At 42.0% G+C, this 15,535-nt stretch overlaps 1 protein-coding gene across 4 annotated transcripts in view; it reads left to right on the top strand.

Moving 5' to 3' along the window:
• The window catches only part of DHX57 (DExH-box helicase 57), a 66,220-nt gene extending 50,685 nt beyond the window's left edge, over positions 1–15,535 (top strand). For all 4 annotated transcript variants that reach the window (XM_040224675.1, XM_040224673.1, XM_040224672.1 and 1 more), the window contains 7 exons: positions 2,457–2,552; positions 2,638–2,721; positions 6,345–6,482; positions 7,131–7,205; positions 9,276–9,410; positions 13,023–13,223; positions 14,825–15,535. In XM_040224675.1, coding sequence (XP_040080609.1) covers positions 2,457–2,552; positions 2,638–2,721; positions 6,345–6,482; positions 7,131–7,205; positions 9,276–9,410; positions 13,023–13,223; positions 14,825–14,968 — 873 coding nt within the window. In that variant the 3' untranslated portion in view covers positions 14,969–15,535. The remainder of the gene's footprint in view (positions 1–2,456; positions 2,553–2,637; positions 2,722–6,344; positions 6,483–7,130; positions 7,206–9,275; positions 9,411–13,022; positions 13,224–14,824) is intronic.

Here is a 15,535-nt window from a genome sequence, read left to right as displayed (position 1 = left end):
ATGAATTATTGTTATTGTTATTGGGTAGGGTGTCACTCTGCCTTTTTTTTCACCAGGGCTTATCTCAGATAGATAGAGAATAGATAGATGCAATAATTTTCTTCAATTTTAATGTTATACGTCATGGAATTGTAAACTCACAGATCTACAAAAAGATCTTAGTTCAGTCTCTTCATTTAGTAACAGTTAACAAAACCAAGAACCAGACTGGGTGATGTAGCTTACTCAGCAACAGTCAGTACTGATGTGAGCAAGACCTCCACTGCCTATTCTCACATAATTTAAATAGCCTCTCATTGGCTGTTTTCTTTTACTGGAATATAGAAATTGTCCATTAGAAATACTGGTGTCACCATTAGCCAAAACTGAACACCTGTCCTTTGCTGGGTTCTGTAGGCATGATTCCCAAATGTAATCCTTTCTCCACTAGCCTTCCTAAAACAGAAGAAATTTTATTTTCAAGTAGAAATAAATAAAATTTTAATATGACTGTGTTAGCTGTAAAGGTGTGCAGATATACAAATTTAGAAAGAAGCACCATAGTTGGTTTAGATTGACTGTCAGTGTGATACTAGGGCCTCAGTGTAACATGCTGGTACCTATAGTACTGATACATGTGTATGTTGTATTGATACATGTGTACCTTGTATTGAGACATGTGTATATTACAGTGAAAGAAGGCAGTGAAAATTAAGTTCTCAGCTAATGTCACTAATTTCTAGGGAAAAGGAGAACCTGTATTTTTAAGAGGAAAAAGCATGAATTATGGGTATAGAAAGAGGGGAGACTTTCATTCCAATTCCAAAGAAAGGCAATGCAAAAGAATGCTCAGACTACCGCACAATTGCACTCATCTCACATGCTAGTAAAGTAATGCTCAAAATTCTCCAAGCCAGGCTTCAGCAATACATGAACCGTGTACTCCCTGATGTTCAAGCTGGTTTTAGAAAAGGCAGAGGAACTAGAGATCAAATTGCCAACATCCTCTGGATCATGGAAAAAGCAAGAGAGTTCCAGAAAAACATCTATTTCTGCTTTATTGACTATGCCAAAGCCTTTGACTGTGTGGATCACAATAAACTGTGGGAAATTCTGAAAGAGATGGGAATACCAGACCACCTGACCTGCCTCTTGAGAAATCTGGATGCAGGTCAGGAAGCAACAGTTAGAACTGGACATGGAACAACAGACTGGTTCCAAATAGGAAATAATATAGGAAAATATTAATTATTGTCACCCTGCTTATTTAACTTCTATGCAGAGTACATCATGAGAAATGCTGGACTGGAAGAAACACAAGCTGGAATCAAGATTGCTGGGAGAAATATCAATAACCTCAGATATGCAGATGACACCACCCTTATGGCAGAAAGTGAAGAGGAACTAAAAAGCCTCTTGATGAAAGTGAAAGAGGAGAGTGAAAAAGTTGGCTTAAAGCTCAACATTCAGAAAACGATCATGGCATCCGGTCCCATCACTTCATGGGAAATAGATGGGGAAACAGTGGAAACAGTGTCAGACTTTATTTTTTTTGGACTCCAAAATCACTGTAGATGGTGACTGCAGCCATGAAATTAAAAGACACTTACTCCTTGGAAGAAAAGTTATGGCCAACCTAGATAGTATATTCAAAAGCAGAGACATTACTTTGCCGACTAAGGTCCATCTAGTCAAGGCTATGGTTTTTCCAGTAGTCATGTATGGATGTGAGAGTTGGACTGTGAAGAAGGCTGAGCGCCGAAGAACTGATGCTTTTGAACTGTGGTGTTGGAGAAGACTCTTGAGAGTCCCTTGGACTGCAAGGAGATCCAACCAGTCCATTCTGAAGGAGATCAGCCCTGGGATTTCTTTGGAAGGAATGATGCTGAAGCTGAAGCTCCAATACTTTGGCCACCTGATGCGAAGAGTTGACTCATTGGAAAAGACTCTGATGCTGGGAGGGATTGGGGGCAGGAGGAGAAGGGGACGACCGAGGATGAGATGGCTGGATGGCATCACGGACTTGATGGACGTGAGTCTGCGTGAACACCGGGAGTTGGTGATTGACAGGGAGGCCTGGCGTGCTGCGTCACAAGGAGTCGGACACGACTGAGCGACTGAACTGAACTGACCTGACTGAAGTGTAAAATATGAAAAAGAGTCTATGAAATGAAGATATCAGAGTTAACAGAATCTTGGATTTTAGATGTAGCTTTTATAATGAGTAGCTCTTTGACATCTTGCCACTAGGAAGTAAAAGACCCAATAGAAGTCATTTTGAGTGGGAAGACAGACTCACACAGACAATTAGGACTGTTGGCTTGGCACTTAACCACCATAATTACTTTTAACCAGTCCCCCACTTTGTACTCTGACCCACACAACACACTTCCCAAGCACCTGACTTCAGCAGTAGCAAAGTGCCACTTGAAACCTTGGATAAAATGTGTCCTTCAAACTTGGCTTTCTTCCTTTAGGTATCTCCCTGGGATAAAAAAGAGGAAGCTAACCAGAAAAAGCTAGAATTTGCATTTGCAAACAGTGATTATCTGGCCCTTCTACGAGCATATAAGGTAAGTATATAAGCTAATAGCTGAGGTTTATTACCAGAGTTAGCACTAAAGACAGAATAACATTTTGGTTTTCTCAAAAATTTAGGGATGGCAACTAAGTATGAAAGAAGGTATGCGTGCAAGTTATAATTACTGCAGACAAAACTTCTTGTCAGGAAGAGTTCTTCAGGTGAGTTGTTCTGTGGAAATTTGTTTTTATTCACTTACTGTAATAGTGCACCAGAGGGTGCTGCAACTTTATCTTGCTTGTCCTACCTTGACATGAAAATATTATTTTTGGAATATGCTTGGCTTCACCAGCTGTGTAAAACAGACTCCTGAACTATGACATCAGGCCTTCTGTGCTGAACCTTTCAATTCACCCGTTTTTCCTCTTCTCAGTGAATCTGTGTTTAACTTACGTGGAGGCTACGGGAATGTAGCCATTCTGAAGATTATTGCTTACTAGAAATCACTTTTTTCAGTGATTATACCAAACATCCTTAACCTGGATCCATAACCCCCTGAAATTGTTTCCAAAATCACGCCCTTATACATATGTGCACTATTCTGGAGAAGGAGAACAAAGCTTTCACTGAGTCTCAAAGGGATCAATGACCATCCCCAAATTCCTTACCGTCTCCCTAAAACCAAAGAACAAATAGTGAACCAGATTTTCTTTATTAATTCTTCTGTCCATCAGAGGCTACTGTGTCAATAACGAGTACACGAGAAAGGTTTATTATCTTTTGTGTAATCATAGACAGGGCTCTATCTTCTGTTGTGACAATATTTTAGGCCCCTTTACATAGCATCATGAAAATCCAGAATAATAATGGTGTATATATTTATAGAGCTTCCATTTCACTCAAATTTTGAGGCTAGGGAGGTGGAAGGACTTTCTTTCCATATTAGATGATGTTTTGGAATAGAACCCAAAACTAATGTTCATACCTGACAGCTAGTTACCTTTCTACCCCTTAAGGACCATCAGAGCAGAGATTTTATGTTTTCTTCAGTTCTATATCCCCAGTGCCTAGAAGAGTACTTAGAACATAGTTGATGCCCAGTAAAATTCATTGAATGCATGAATGAATGAGTTTGTTTCTTGACAGTGAAGTTCAGTTCAGTTGCTCAGACGTGTCCGACTCTTTGCGACCCCATGAATCGCAGCACGCCAGGCCTCCCTGTCCATCACCATCTCCCGAAGTTCATTCAAACTCACGTCCATCGAGTCCGTGATGCCATCCAGCCATCTCATCCTGGGTCGTCCCCTTCTCCTCCTGCCCCCAATCCCTCCCAGCATCAGAGTCTTTTCCAATGAGCCAACTCTTTGCATGAGGTGGTCAAAGTACTGGAGTTTCAGCTTTAGCATCACTCCTTCCAAAGAAATCCCAGGGCTGATCTCCTTCAGAATGGACTGGTTGGATCTCCTTGTAGTCCAAGGGACTCTCAAGAGTCTTCTGAACACCACAGTTCAAAAGAGACCTCAAAACCATCCCGGTATTTGCCTTCCTCCTTCTCTGCCTTTAGGTGTACTACAAAGAGACCTTTGGAGAAGACAGAGGCTCTGGCTTTAATCTAAGTGTAACAAAAGCAGCGATTTTCAATCATGGCCACACATTAGGTTCACCTGAGGAAGCTTTAAAAAAATGCAAAATGCCCAAATTCCACCCCAGGCCAGTTACATCTGGATCTCTAGGGGTAGGGCCTGAGCATCTGTTTACTCTCCTTGTTGTGAATTCAACAAGTCATTCTCATATGCTGCAAGGGTTGAGAACCACTTGTCTAAAGGTATTTTATATGTAAAGCACAATAATAAATATTTCCTTGAGTCCTTAAGACTTTTAAGTGTGAAAGATATCCTTTAAATTATATATATATATATATTTACTAAATTTGATCTTTTTCCTTTATTTAGATTAGATTATTAGGCTGTATTTAGATTTTTCAGTGATCTTTGAGGTTCATCCATTACTTTTCACTAAATTCCAGCTTAGAGCATAGAATTAGTTTTAATAAGATACCAATAAAAGCTTGTCATGAAATAGAACTCTGGGAAACTTGAATCCCAGTTGTATTTTTGCCACGTTATCCATCCGTACTTGAGACAGTCCAAGAAAACGCTTAAATTGTCATAAGAGACAGAGCCATTGCTTAGCTTTCCATTCCTTTGATTGGCGTCATCTGCTTCTGTGTTGTCTGATAGACAGCCAGTATTTGAACAGAAGCCAAAAACAGGTTTGTTTTCATTCTTGTGCTCAGCTACAGAACGAGTGTGTAAATCTAAACCACTTAATAGTATTCCTATTCCCAGGGGAAAATATGAGCCAGCAAGTCCACAGGGTAAGAGAAAGGGAACGTTTCTGAGGTGGGTATTCTGCATCCATTGAGAGAGAACACCAACCACTTTAAGCTCAGAGAAGGCACTATAAGGACCCCAGCAGAAAGGAAGTAGGAAAAATGAACAGGATCACAGCACCATGAGTTAGGGTTCCAATCACAATAAACTACATTTCTGGCTGTAAGCATTGCTAGAAAAAATCAAACCTGTGCAAAATCCAGTTAATTTTTTTTTAAACACCTGACCTGCCTCTTGAGAAACCTATATGCAGCTCAGAAAGCAACAGTTAAAACTGGACATGAAACAATAGACTGGTTCCAAATAGGAAAAGGAGTACGTCAAGGCTGTATATTGTCACCCTGCTTATTTAACTTATATGCAGAGTACATCATGAGAAATGCTGGACTGGAAGAAGCACAAGCTGGAATCAAGATTGCAGGGAGACATATCAATAACCTCAGATATGCAGATGACACCACCCTTATGGCAGAAAGTGAAGAGGAACTAAAAAGCCTCTTGATGAAAGTGAAAGAGGAGAGTGAAAAAGTTGGCTTAAAGCTCAACATTCAGAAAACGAAGATCATGGCCTCTGGTCCCATCTCTTCATGGGAAATAGATGGGGAAACAGTGGAAACAGTGTCAGACTTTATTTTCTTGGGCTCCAAAATCACTGCAGATGGTGATTGTAGCCATGAAATTAAAAGACACTTACTCCTTGGAAGAAAAGTTATGACCAACCTAGATAGCATATTGAAAAGCAGAGACATTACTTTGTCAACAAAAGTCCGTCTAGTCAAGGCTATGGTTTTTCCAGTGGTCATGTATGGATGTGAGAGTTGGACTGTGAAGAAAGCTGAGCGCTGAAGAATTGATGCTTTTGAACTTGGAGAAGACTCATGAGAGTCCCTTGGACTGCAAGGAGATCCAACCAGTCCATTCTGAAGGAGATCAGCCCTGGGTGTTCTTTGGAGGGAATGATGCTAAAGCTGAAGCACCAGTACTTTGGTCACCTCATGCGACGAGTTGACTCATTGGAAAAGACTGATGCTGGGAGGGATTGGGGGCAGGAGGAGAAGGGGACAACAGAGGATGAGATGGCTGGATGGCATCACGGACTCAATGGACATGAGTCTGAGTGAACTCCGGGAGATGGTGATGGACAGGGAGGCCTAGCGTGCTGCGATTCATGGGGTCACAAAGAGTCGGACATGACTGAGCGACTGAGCTGAACTGAACAATTAAATGATCTTTGGGTTTTCTGAAATTTGTGAATTTCTGTGTAACAGTTTTACTCTGTCTGGTTTGTATAAGTGAAAACTGCCCTTCTGGAAATGAACTGACAAGATATTCTTCATACTTGTCTGGTAAACCCATGAGTCCACTGTCCACTAAATTAATTCATTTTAGTAGTCATTCTTGCCTTTGATGTGTCAGTATCTCTGCTTAAAGACTTTCTCCACTTGTTTCAGGAAATGGCAAGCCTGAAACGACAGTTCACTGAACTGTTATCGGACATTGGCTTTGTTAAGGAGGGACTCCGAGCAAGGGAAATTGAGAAAAGGGCCCAAGGAGGAGGAGATGGTATATTGGATGCCACAGGAGAAGAGGTAAAGTGTGTGCAGGTAGCTCTTATTTTATTTCTCTTTAATGATCATATACTTAGCCTATTACCTGAGGAATACCTGTAGGCCTTCTTCACTTAAGCCCTGGGAGCAATAGGTTAGTGGCAGTTTTGATTTCCTTCTTTGCACAAATGTCAACTAACACTCATAAAAACAAGGGTTTTTCTGTTTCTTGTTGCTTTTGCTATTTTTGTTTTATTTACATAGATTTTTGGTGAGTCCATCAGAGATAAAACAGACTTTCCAATAATGTCTTCTTAATCAGACCAGCCTTTTTCAAACCAAGGAGAGTTTTATATTTAACAATAGGAAGAACAATTCAAGATGAACCTGATGTCACTCTCAGTGCAGTTAATACTTTCTAGAAATTGTGAACATCTCACAAACCTGAATCTTTCTCTCCAGTGATCCTTACGAACACTGGCTTTATAACTGCTTTGCAGAGATCTTGAAAGTAATTGTGGGCTTCTTGGAATGGGTCCTGTGTGAATGTAGTCTAGTAGATTGCTTTCTTAGAAATAATTTTTCACATGCTTTTAAGATAGAAGTCAAAAGAAATATAATAGCAAATTCCAAGGTACAGACAGAAATAGTCACATTATTTGTAAGATTAACACTGTATTTCTCTCACAGGCAAACTCAAATGCTGAGAACCCCAAGCTGATATCAGCAATGCTCTGTGCTGCTCTGTATCCAAATGTAGTGCAGGTAACAGAATGTTTTCCTGGTCCTCCCACTTCTTGTTTGTTTGATTTGTAGCCAAGAGATGTAAGTTAAGACACTCACATTAAACATCTAAAGACACACACACACAGCCTTTTAAACTTAGTTTATATTTCCAATCCTTCAATTCCCCAAATGTGTTTAGATATAGAATCTTAAAGAACACATTCATTATATAAAGTGAGGTGCCTTTTTAATCCTTCTGACATGATATTCCAGAAATCAAAATGGGCATAAATGTCACTGTCAGCCAGTCTGTGCATAACTAACCTAGGGTTAGGTCGAAATTTGGTTCTACTACAACTCCCATTATGCCCTCTCAGTTCAGTTCAGTTCAGTCGCTCAGTCGTGTCCGACTCTGCGACCCCATGAATCGCAGCACGCCAGGCCTCCCTGTCCATCACCAACTCCCGGTGTTCACTCAGACTCACGTCCATCGAGTCCGTGATGCCATCCAGCCATCTCATCCTCTGTCGTCCCCTTCTCCTCCTGCCCCCAATCCCTCCCAGCATCAGTCTTTTGCAATGAGTCAACTCTTCACATGAGGTGGCCAAAGTACTGGAGTTTCAGCTTTAGCATCATTATGCCCTCTACTATGGACTAAAATTAGATAAGAACAAAATCAAGTCAGTGCTTTGCCATGGGACATCTGTGATCTCTTCTGGAAATCGTACCTGAATGGAGTGTTGGACTTAGACTTGCGGTTTGATCATCTCGTCCCTGTCGACCTCAGAATGTGAATTGTCAGCGCACTGAGCGCTTCTCGTAGCTGTTTGCTATATGCTCAGCTGACATGTTGATTCTTATGGCTTAGTTTTGCTTAGTGCTTGCATGGTTTTGAAACCATTTGCAACTTCTCCAAATGATTTTTTTTTTTTTTAAGTAAAAGCAATGGAGACAATTGAAAAATCAGGGGTGGATGGGATGAATAAGCCCAACACAGAAGATTTTTAGGGCAGTAAAAATACTGTGTGTGATACCGTAACGATAGATACATATCACACTTGTCCAAACCCTTGGAATATACAACAAGAGTGAACCCTCATGTAAACTGTGGGCTTTAGGTGATTGTGATTTGATAATTTTTTTAATGAATGTTTCTGCTCTTGGTAAGAGTATAAGTTGATCCACCCTTTCTAGATAGCAGTTTCATTTCTAAGGATTTATTATGAGAAAATAATTGCATGTTTATGTAAAGATACAGCTAGGAGAATTTTTGCAATTATAAACAGCACTAGAATGAATGGTCTAAAACTCCAATAATAGGGAATTTATTGGTTAAATTATTACATGTCATTACAGTGATCCTGTATTAGTTTTGGTATATATTTTATATCATTTGTTTGTCTCCATTTCTATATTATGAAGATCTAATAGAAAACTAAAGTGTTTCTCAAATATTTTTATTTCTTAATCATGAGATTACAAGAGATTTTTCCTAGTATATATATATTTTTTTTATTGAAGTATAGTTGATTAACAGTATTGTGTTAGTTTTAGGTGTAGAGCAGTGATTCAGTTATATATATTTTTTCAGACTATTTTCCATTATAGGTTCTTATAAGATTGAATATTGTTCCCTGTGTTACACAGTACTGTTGCTTTCTACAGTAAATATGGGGGTATGTGTGTGCACATAAGCTTTTCAGTTGTTTCAAGTGATACAGTCTATTCATTCATAGAGGTTTTTTTTTTTTTGCTGTTTTGAAAAAATCATTTGGAAGTATTGGACTGGTATTGGAGGTGTCCGTGGATTCCTGGCCAGTGTGCCAGCAGGATCTCTTTTCCCGATACTCAGTGCACACCTGAAGCATCAGCGTGGCTTCTCTCCCAGGTGGCTGGTGCGTAGTACAGTCACCCCGGACTACTGCAGTTGTATCCACACTTCTTCATGGTTCAAGCAAGCAAGCAAGCATGCTTATACTGCTTTCAAAAGGAAACTAAGAGAGAGGAAAGACGCAGCAAAGGCATCCAAACAAGATTGGTTTTGTGTCGGGATATACCCTACAATGGAAATACATATATTTTTTTTTCTTATAACTATGTATTGTTTAGGTGAAAAGCCCAGAGGGGAAATTTCAGAAGACCAGTACTGGAGCTGTCAGAATGCAGCCAAAATCAGATGAGTTGAAGTTTGTCACCAAGAACGATGGATATGTACACATTCACCCTTCATCAGTGAACTATCAGGTCAGGATGGCTGGGTAAACTTACAGTCAGGTTCCACATCCACAGATTCAACCAACACAGATTGTGTAGTACTGTAGTATTAGCTACTGAAGAGATCCAAATCTAAGTGGACCTACATGATTCAAAGCCTTTTTGTTCAAGGCTCAGCTGTTTTTACATGTGGCAGGTCCTGGGGTGAGAAACAGTCCCTTAATTCACTCAAACCTTGTTCTATCACTTGCTGTCCTTAGGTGCTGACTTGGGGAAGGTTGAATAAGCACAGATGTGCTAGAAATTGAACTATTAAGCCTGCTTTAGGGCTTCCCTGGTGGCTCAGAGGATAAAGCGTCTGCCTGCAATGCAGGAGACCCAGGTTTGATCCCTGGGTTGGGAAGATCCCCTGGAGAAGGAAATGGCACCCCACTCCAGTACGCTTGCCTGGAGAATCCCATGGACAGAGGAGCCTGGTGGGCTACAGTCCATGGGGTCGCAAAGAGTCGGACGCGACTGAGCGACTTCACTTTCACTTTCAGATACAAAATTGTTTCTTTGCAGAAGTGACTTAAAAGGTCGTAATGTAGTCCTTTGCCTTCATCTGTGCCTTAAGAGGCCTTGACCTATACTCTGATCCAGGCTTCTCAGCTCTCACTCTTCCTTCAGCCTCTTGCTGGACGCCTTCTACTCCCATCACTCTGCTAAATTCATCAGAAGTCGTGAATAACTTGCAAGTTGTCAAATCTTGAGAACAAATTTCTGGCTCCTCATCATTCTTGACTCATGTAGTGTATGACACTGCTGACCTCCCTGCCCCCTGCCACGATCTTTAATGTTTTTTGCTTCTGAAATATCACTTCTGTTTCTCTGGTCATCCCCTTCTAGCTCCTTTACTAGATTCTCCTCCCTTGCTCTGAAATCATGGTTCTGTCCCTGTCCTTATGTTCTTACTGCAGGGCACATAATCTTCCTGAACCACCAGAGCACACCATCGTAGTTCTAACTGCCACCTACATTTTGACACAGACTTGAGATCTCTCTCATCCTTGGTTTCTTCTCTGAGTTCTTGTTAGAAATCACCATCTGGGTGCCTTCTTGTCGCCTCAAACTCAAAAGCTGAAAAACCAAACTCATTATCTCTGAATTCACTGCTCTCTGTTCCCTCTCTTGGTGAAATGGTACCAAATCAGAAACCCGGAGTCACATAAACCTGCTTCTTTTCTCCTGATGCTAATATAATTGGTCACCAGGTCCCAATAATTCCACCTTTTTGACGTATCTCAGATTTGCCCACTTCTCTTGTCCCCGCTGCCATTTCCTCAGTTCCCCAGACATCTGTCTCTTGCCCGAATTACTAATCTTACGTCTGGTGCTCGCTCTCTAGCCCTTTATACTACTGCTTCCAGAGTCTCCTTGACAAAGCACATCTCTGAGCATGTCAGGAGTGTTAGTCGCTCGGTCATGTCCACCTCTTTGCGGCCTCTTGAACCACAGGCTCCTAGCCCACCAGGCCCCTCCGTCCATGGGATTCTCCAGGCAAGAGTACTGGAGTGGGCTGCCATTCCCTTCTCCAGGGGTCTTTTGAACCCCAGGTCTCCTGCACTGCAAGCAGATTCTTTACTGTCTGAGTCACCAGGGAAGCCCACCTTTACAAAACACTCCTTTGTTCATGTCAGACCGTCGTTTAAAACTCTTCATCTGTGGAGTCGCTTTGTATGTGGAGCCTACTGTAAACTCTCCTATAACCTTTCACATCTAGCCCCTTCTTAGACCATGCCCCCCGCCCCAGCTCCCTCCTCTGTCGTGCTCCAGGCCACACCAGACTGCCGACAGCATCTCCCAGTGCCACGCCACAGGCCGCACTGCTCTCTGTGCCTGGAGTGGCACACCCATTCGCCAGCGGGCTCCCACTTACCCTTCAAGCCCAGTGCCCCTCTCCCAGTTGCTCCTTCCTCCTGCCCCACCACTGTACAGCATGCGCTTTTCTACCGTTGCATTCATCACATTCTTTTATGGTTTATGGTATGTCTCATTCATAGACGTTTGAAATTCCTGAAGACAGGAATTGAATTTTATTCGTTTCCACATTCTCAGTGTCTAGCACAGTGCCTCGCCAGCATGAAGGCAGATGCTCAACAAAGCTTCATCTCAATAAAGAGATGGAGGAAAAGAGAATGAAGAGAGTTTGAAGTGTGAGGGCTGGTCAACCCCTAGAACTACTAAGTGAAGTGTCAACAAAGCATGAAAAATATCTCCTTAAGCTCAGAAGAGTCTGAGGACTGGGAGATCACCTGCCCTCTCCACTGCATGTGTACTTAGCAACCAGGCGCCCAAGTTATCTCCACTCCTCTCCTGAGTTTACCATGACATTTCTGCAGTAAATCTAAGTCATCCGTCATCCAGTCAGAACCTGCCACCCTCCCTGTGCCAGGCACTGTTGTAGGCCATGGAGGACAGCAGATGAACTAGGGAGACACGGTCTCTGCCCTCAGGGAGCTTACGTTCCAGAGGGGAAGACAGGCAAGAAATAAGTAAACAATCTCAGGTGAATGACACATGTTAGAAAATAAAACCATAAGAGACTGAGAGTGACAGGAGAGGGTTTTTTGGTTTTTTTTTTAACTATAGTTGAAATTAACACAATGTTGTAAACCAGGTATATAGCTTCAGGTTCATTTTTGTTATAGGTTACTACATATATTGACTATAGTTCCCTGTGCTATACAGTAAATCCTTGTTGTTTATCTTTTACATACAGTGGTATCTATTAATCTTGTATTCCTAATTTACCCCTCCCCTTCCCAAGAGGGGCTGTTTTACATAGTGTGGTAAGGGAAGAACTCCGAGGAGAAAAAATTGGACAGGTCCTAAATGAAGTAAAGGGCAAGTTATGCAAGTATCTAAAAAGAAAACCTTCTAAGCTGGAGAAATAAGTGCAAAGACCATGAGATGAGGGCACATTTGGTGTGTTCCGGCAAATGAAAGAAGGCAACCAGTGCAAACGAGGGGGAAGGTCAGGGGCGGAGAGTTGGGATAAGCAGGCAGGAATCAGGTCATGTGGGACCTTGTAATCCACAGTAAAGATCTGAGATTTTATCCTTGGGAAATCTCTGAAGGGTTTTGAGCCCTAACTGGTTTTTAAAAGATCACTGTGTCTACCGTATGGAAAAGAAACTGTGAGGATGCAAAGGGGCAAGTACATAGGAAGCCACTGCAGTGGTCTGTATGAGATGATGGTTTGTACGAGGTGGTAGCTGTAGAAGTGGAGGGGCTATGTCAGTTCATTGTGTATTTTGAAAATAGAACCATCAGGACTTAGTGATGATAGAGATAGAGAAAGCAATCAAGGATGCTTCCAAATGTGGGGCTTGAGCAACTAGGTGAATGGCAGTCTCACTTACTGAGATAGTGAACCCGACAAGCATGGGAAAATGGAAAGTTCCCTTGAACATAAGTCCAAGAGACTTGTTAGCTGTCCAGGTGCAGACATCCAGTAGGCAGCTGCAAGTACAAGGCTAGAGCTCAGGGGAAGGTACAGGCTGAAGGTCATCTGGGGAGTCACTGGACAGGTGACAGGTAAATCCCTGGGACTGGTGGGATTCTGCTTATGTCGCCAGCGACATCACTGTCACGTTCCAGGTCAGACACTTTGACAGCCCCTACCTGGTGTACCACGAGAAGATCAAAACTAGTCGTGTGTTCATCCGAGACTGCAGCATGGTGTCTGTGTACCCACTGGTCTTGTTTGGAGGAGGCCAAGTGAATGTGCAGCTCCAAAAGGGAGAGTTTGTCGTTTCCCTGGATGATGGTTGGATCCGCTTTGCAGCTGCTTCCCATCAGGTAAGGGATAAGGGGCTCTGGTAATATGAAATACAGGGCATTCCTTCAGGGAACAAGGACAACAGAGCTGTGTTAGAGTGAATGATGCGTGTCCAGGGGAAACTGAGCAAGACTGAGGCTGAAGTAAGGCCAGGGGTGGAGCTGTAGTGAGAGCTGAAGAAGTGCAGTGGGAGGGAAAGCCCAGGACAGAAGCTGTGAGTGAGGTATTGGAGCTTTCTGTTATAGAACTGTAGACTCAGAGAAAACATAGGTGAGCAGAAGTAAAAATTACCCTGATTCTACAGCCACCATTACAAAAATAATAAAGATAATGGGTCTAAATGTTTTTATTCTCAGGTCTCAAATTATTCAGTATATGGAGTCTCTAGAAAACATTTAAGGGAGAGTATATTCAAGAAAAGATTTTAACATTTGCATCTGTTGGAAATCATCTAATCTTCTATTGCAGGGGGCAGAAACACCAATTCAAAATTCAATTACAGTGAAATACACCAATGAATTCCCTTTAAAGTCTAAAGCAGCACTGTCTAGGAGAAATACACGTGGCACATACCTAAGAATTTTTCTAGTAGCCACATTTAAAAAAAAATAAATAGGTGAAATTAATTTTAATGTATTTTATATAGCACAATTTTAATATATTTTATATAGCATAAAACATTTAAAAGTTTTAATTGTATCATGTAATCAGTATAAAAAATTGAGATTTTTATATTCTTTTTTATACTAAGTCTTCAAAATCTGGTGTGTATTTTATAGTCAGAGTACATCTCAGTTAAGACCAGGCGCATTTCATGTGTCATGAGATTAGCCACATGGGACAGTTCAGGTCAGGAGGGCCAGGCCGGGTTGGTTTGATTCAAGCGCTTAATGACAAAAGCCTGGCTGGCCCCTGGTATAGGATGGCTATGCTCCTGTGTGTCCATGCAGCACATGTGGCCCCAAAGTGGAGACAGAACGCTGCTTTCCTGAAAGCACACCTCTTCTAAACCGGTTCCTGTCACTGAAGAATGTCATGGCCTCTAAGGCCTGGATCCCCTGAACCATTAACTCTGGTGCATGGCATGAGCCGATTAGATCAGAGTGGCCACTCCAAGATTGCCGCACAGTGGAGGAAGAGCCAGACAGATGTTGGCAAGCCGTCCACAGTGCCACTACATCAGCACACCCACCTCCTCACCAACCAAAGCATAAACGTTCCAAAGTTAAAGAGAGTTTTTGGTTTAATGTCTGCCATTTTTAATTCTCCATTTTTCCTGCTGCTCCTCTCAGAGCTAATTGTAAAAGTTGGCCAAGCCTTAACATGCAGAACACTGCATAAAAGCTGTTTCTGGATTTAATCTTTTCTTTAAGTGAAATGTGACAGAGGAGCCTTTTTATAATGGTCCCCAGTTAGTACACTACAGAGCTGTATGTTCCTATAATTGCATCAAGAAACTTTAGAAGCACTTTTAGAGGGAAGACAAAAAAGCATTTCGTTCTCCCCCCATGGAATTAGTACCAGAGACCTAGAACAATGGGCATCACAACTGGAGAATTTCCTTTACCACCTTTCCTGCCTGGTGGTCCAAGCACTGCTTACATCGCAACTTTCATTTTAGGTGGCTGAATTAGTAAAGGAACTTCGTTGTGAACTTGACCAGCTCCTCCAGGATAAGATAAAAAACCCAAGCATAGATCTGTGCACCTGTCCTCGAGGGTCACGGATCATCAGCATGATTGTGAAACTTGTCACCACACAGTAAAGACCTGTCGCGGAGAGCGCTCCCTCCTCACCCGCTTGCTCAGCTGGGAACCCATAGCTGCGCTTCTACGTCCAGCTGCAGCGAGTGGGGCCGCCCTGGGGAAGGAGCCTGGGGCAGGCTCTGCTGCGTCAGCTGCAGCCACACACACCTTTAGGGACGTTTTCCAGACTGAGTGTTGCTAACCAAGCAGTGGGCACTCCTGCCTGGCACAGTTTGGAGTGTCAGTTTGAGACAGCTTAAAAACCAACCTGCCTGTTGTTTTTTTTTCCTCTCTGATTGCCCTGGAATGAATGAAGTTCATCTGATAACACGAAAGTGAATGTTTAATACAGTGGTTTTAATCTCTGTTTTTTTCCTGCTTTTTATTAGAGTGAGGTGAGGGGCATGAGGAGAAATACCAGTTGTTTTTTTCTGTCATAAAAGCTCAACTGAGAGAAATCAGAACAGAGAAGGGAAAAAAATCATGTGAGCAAGAAAAATTAAAACTTCATTTTCAGCCATAGGTCATTATGTAAACTTCATTTGTGAGGGGTTTATTTTTACTCATTAAAATTCAGCTTAAAAAAA

This window comes from Oryx dammah, unplaced genomic scaffold (assembly GCF_014754425.2).
Source record: "Oryx dammah isolate SB20612 unplaced genomic scaffold, SCBI_Odam_1.1 HiC_scaffold_25, whole genome shotgun sequence".
In the NCBI taxonomy this organism is placed as follows: Eukaryota; Metazoa; Chordata; class Mammalia; order Artiodactyla; family Bovidae; genus Oryx; species Oryx dammah.
Note: the sequence above shows the minus strand (reverse complement) of the source record. Positions and strands in the feature narration are given on the sequence as shown.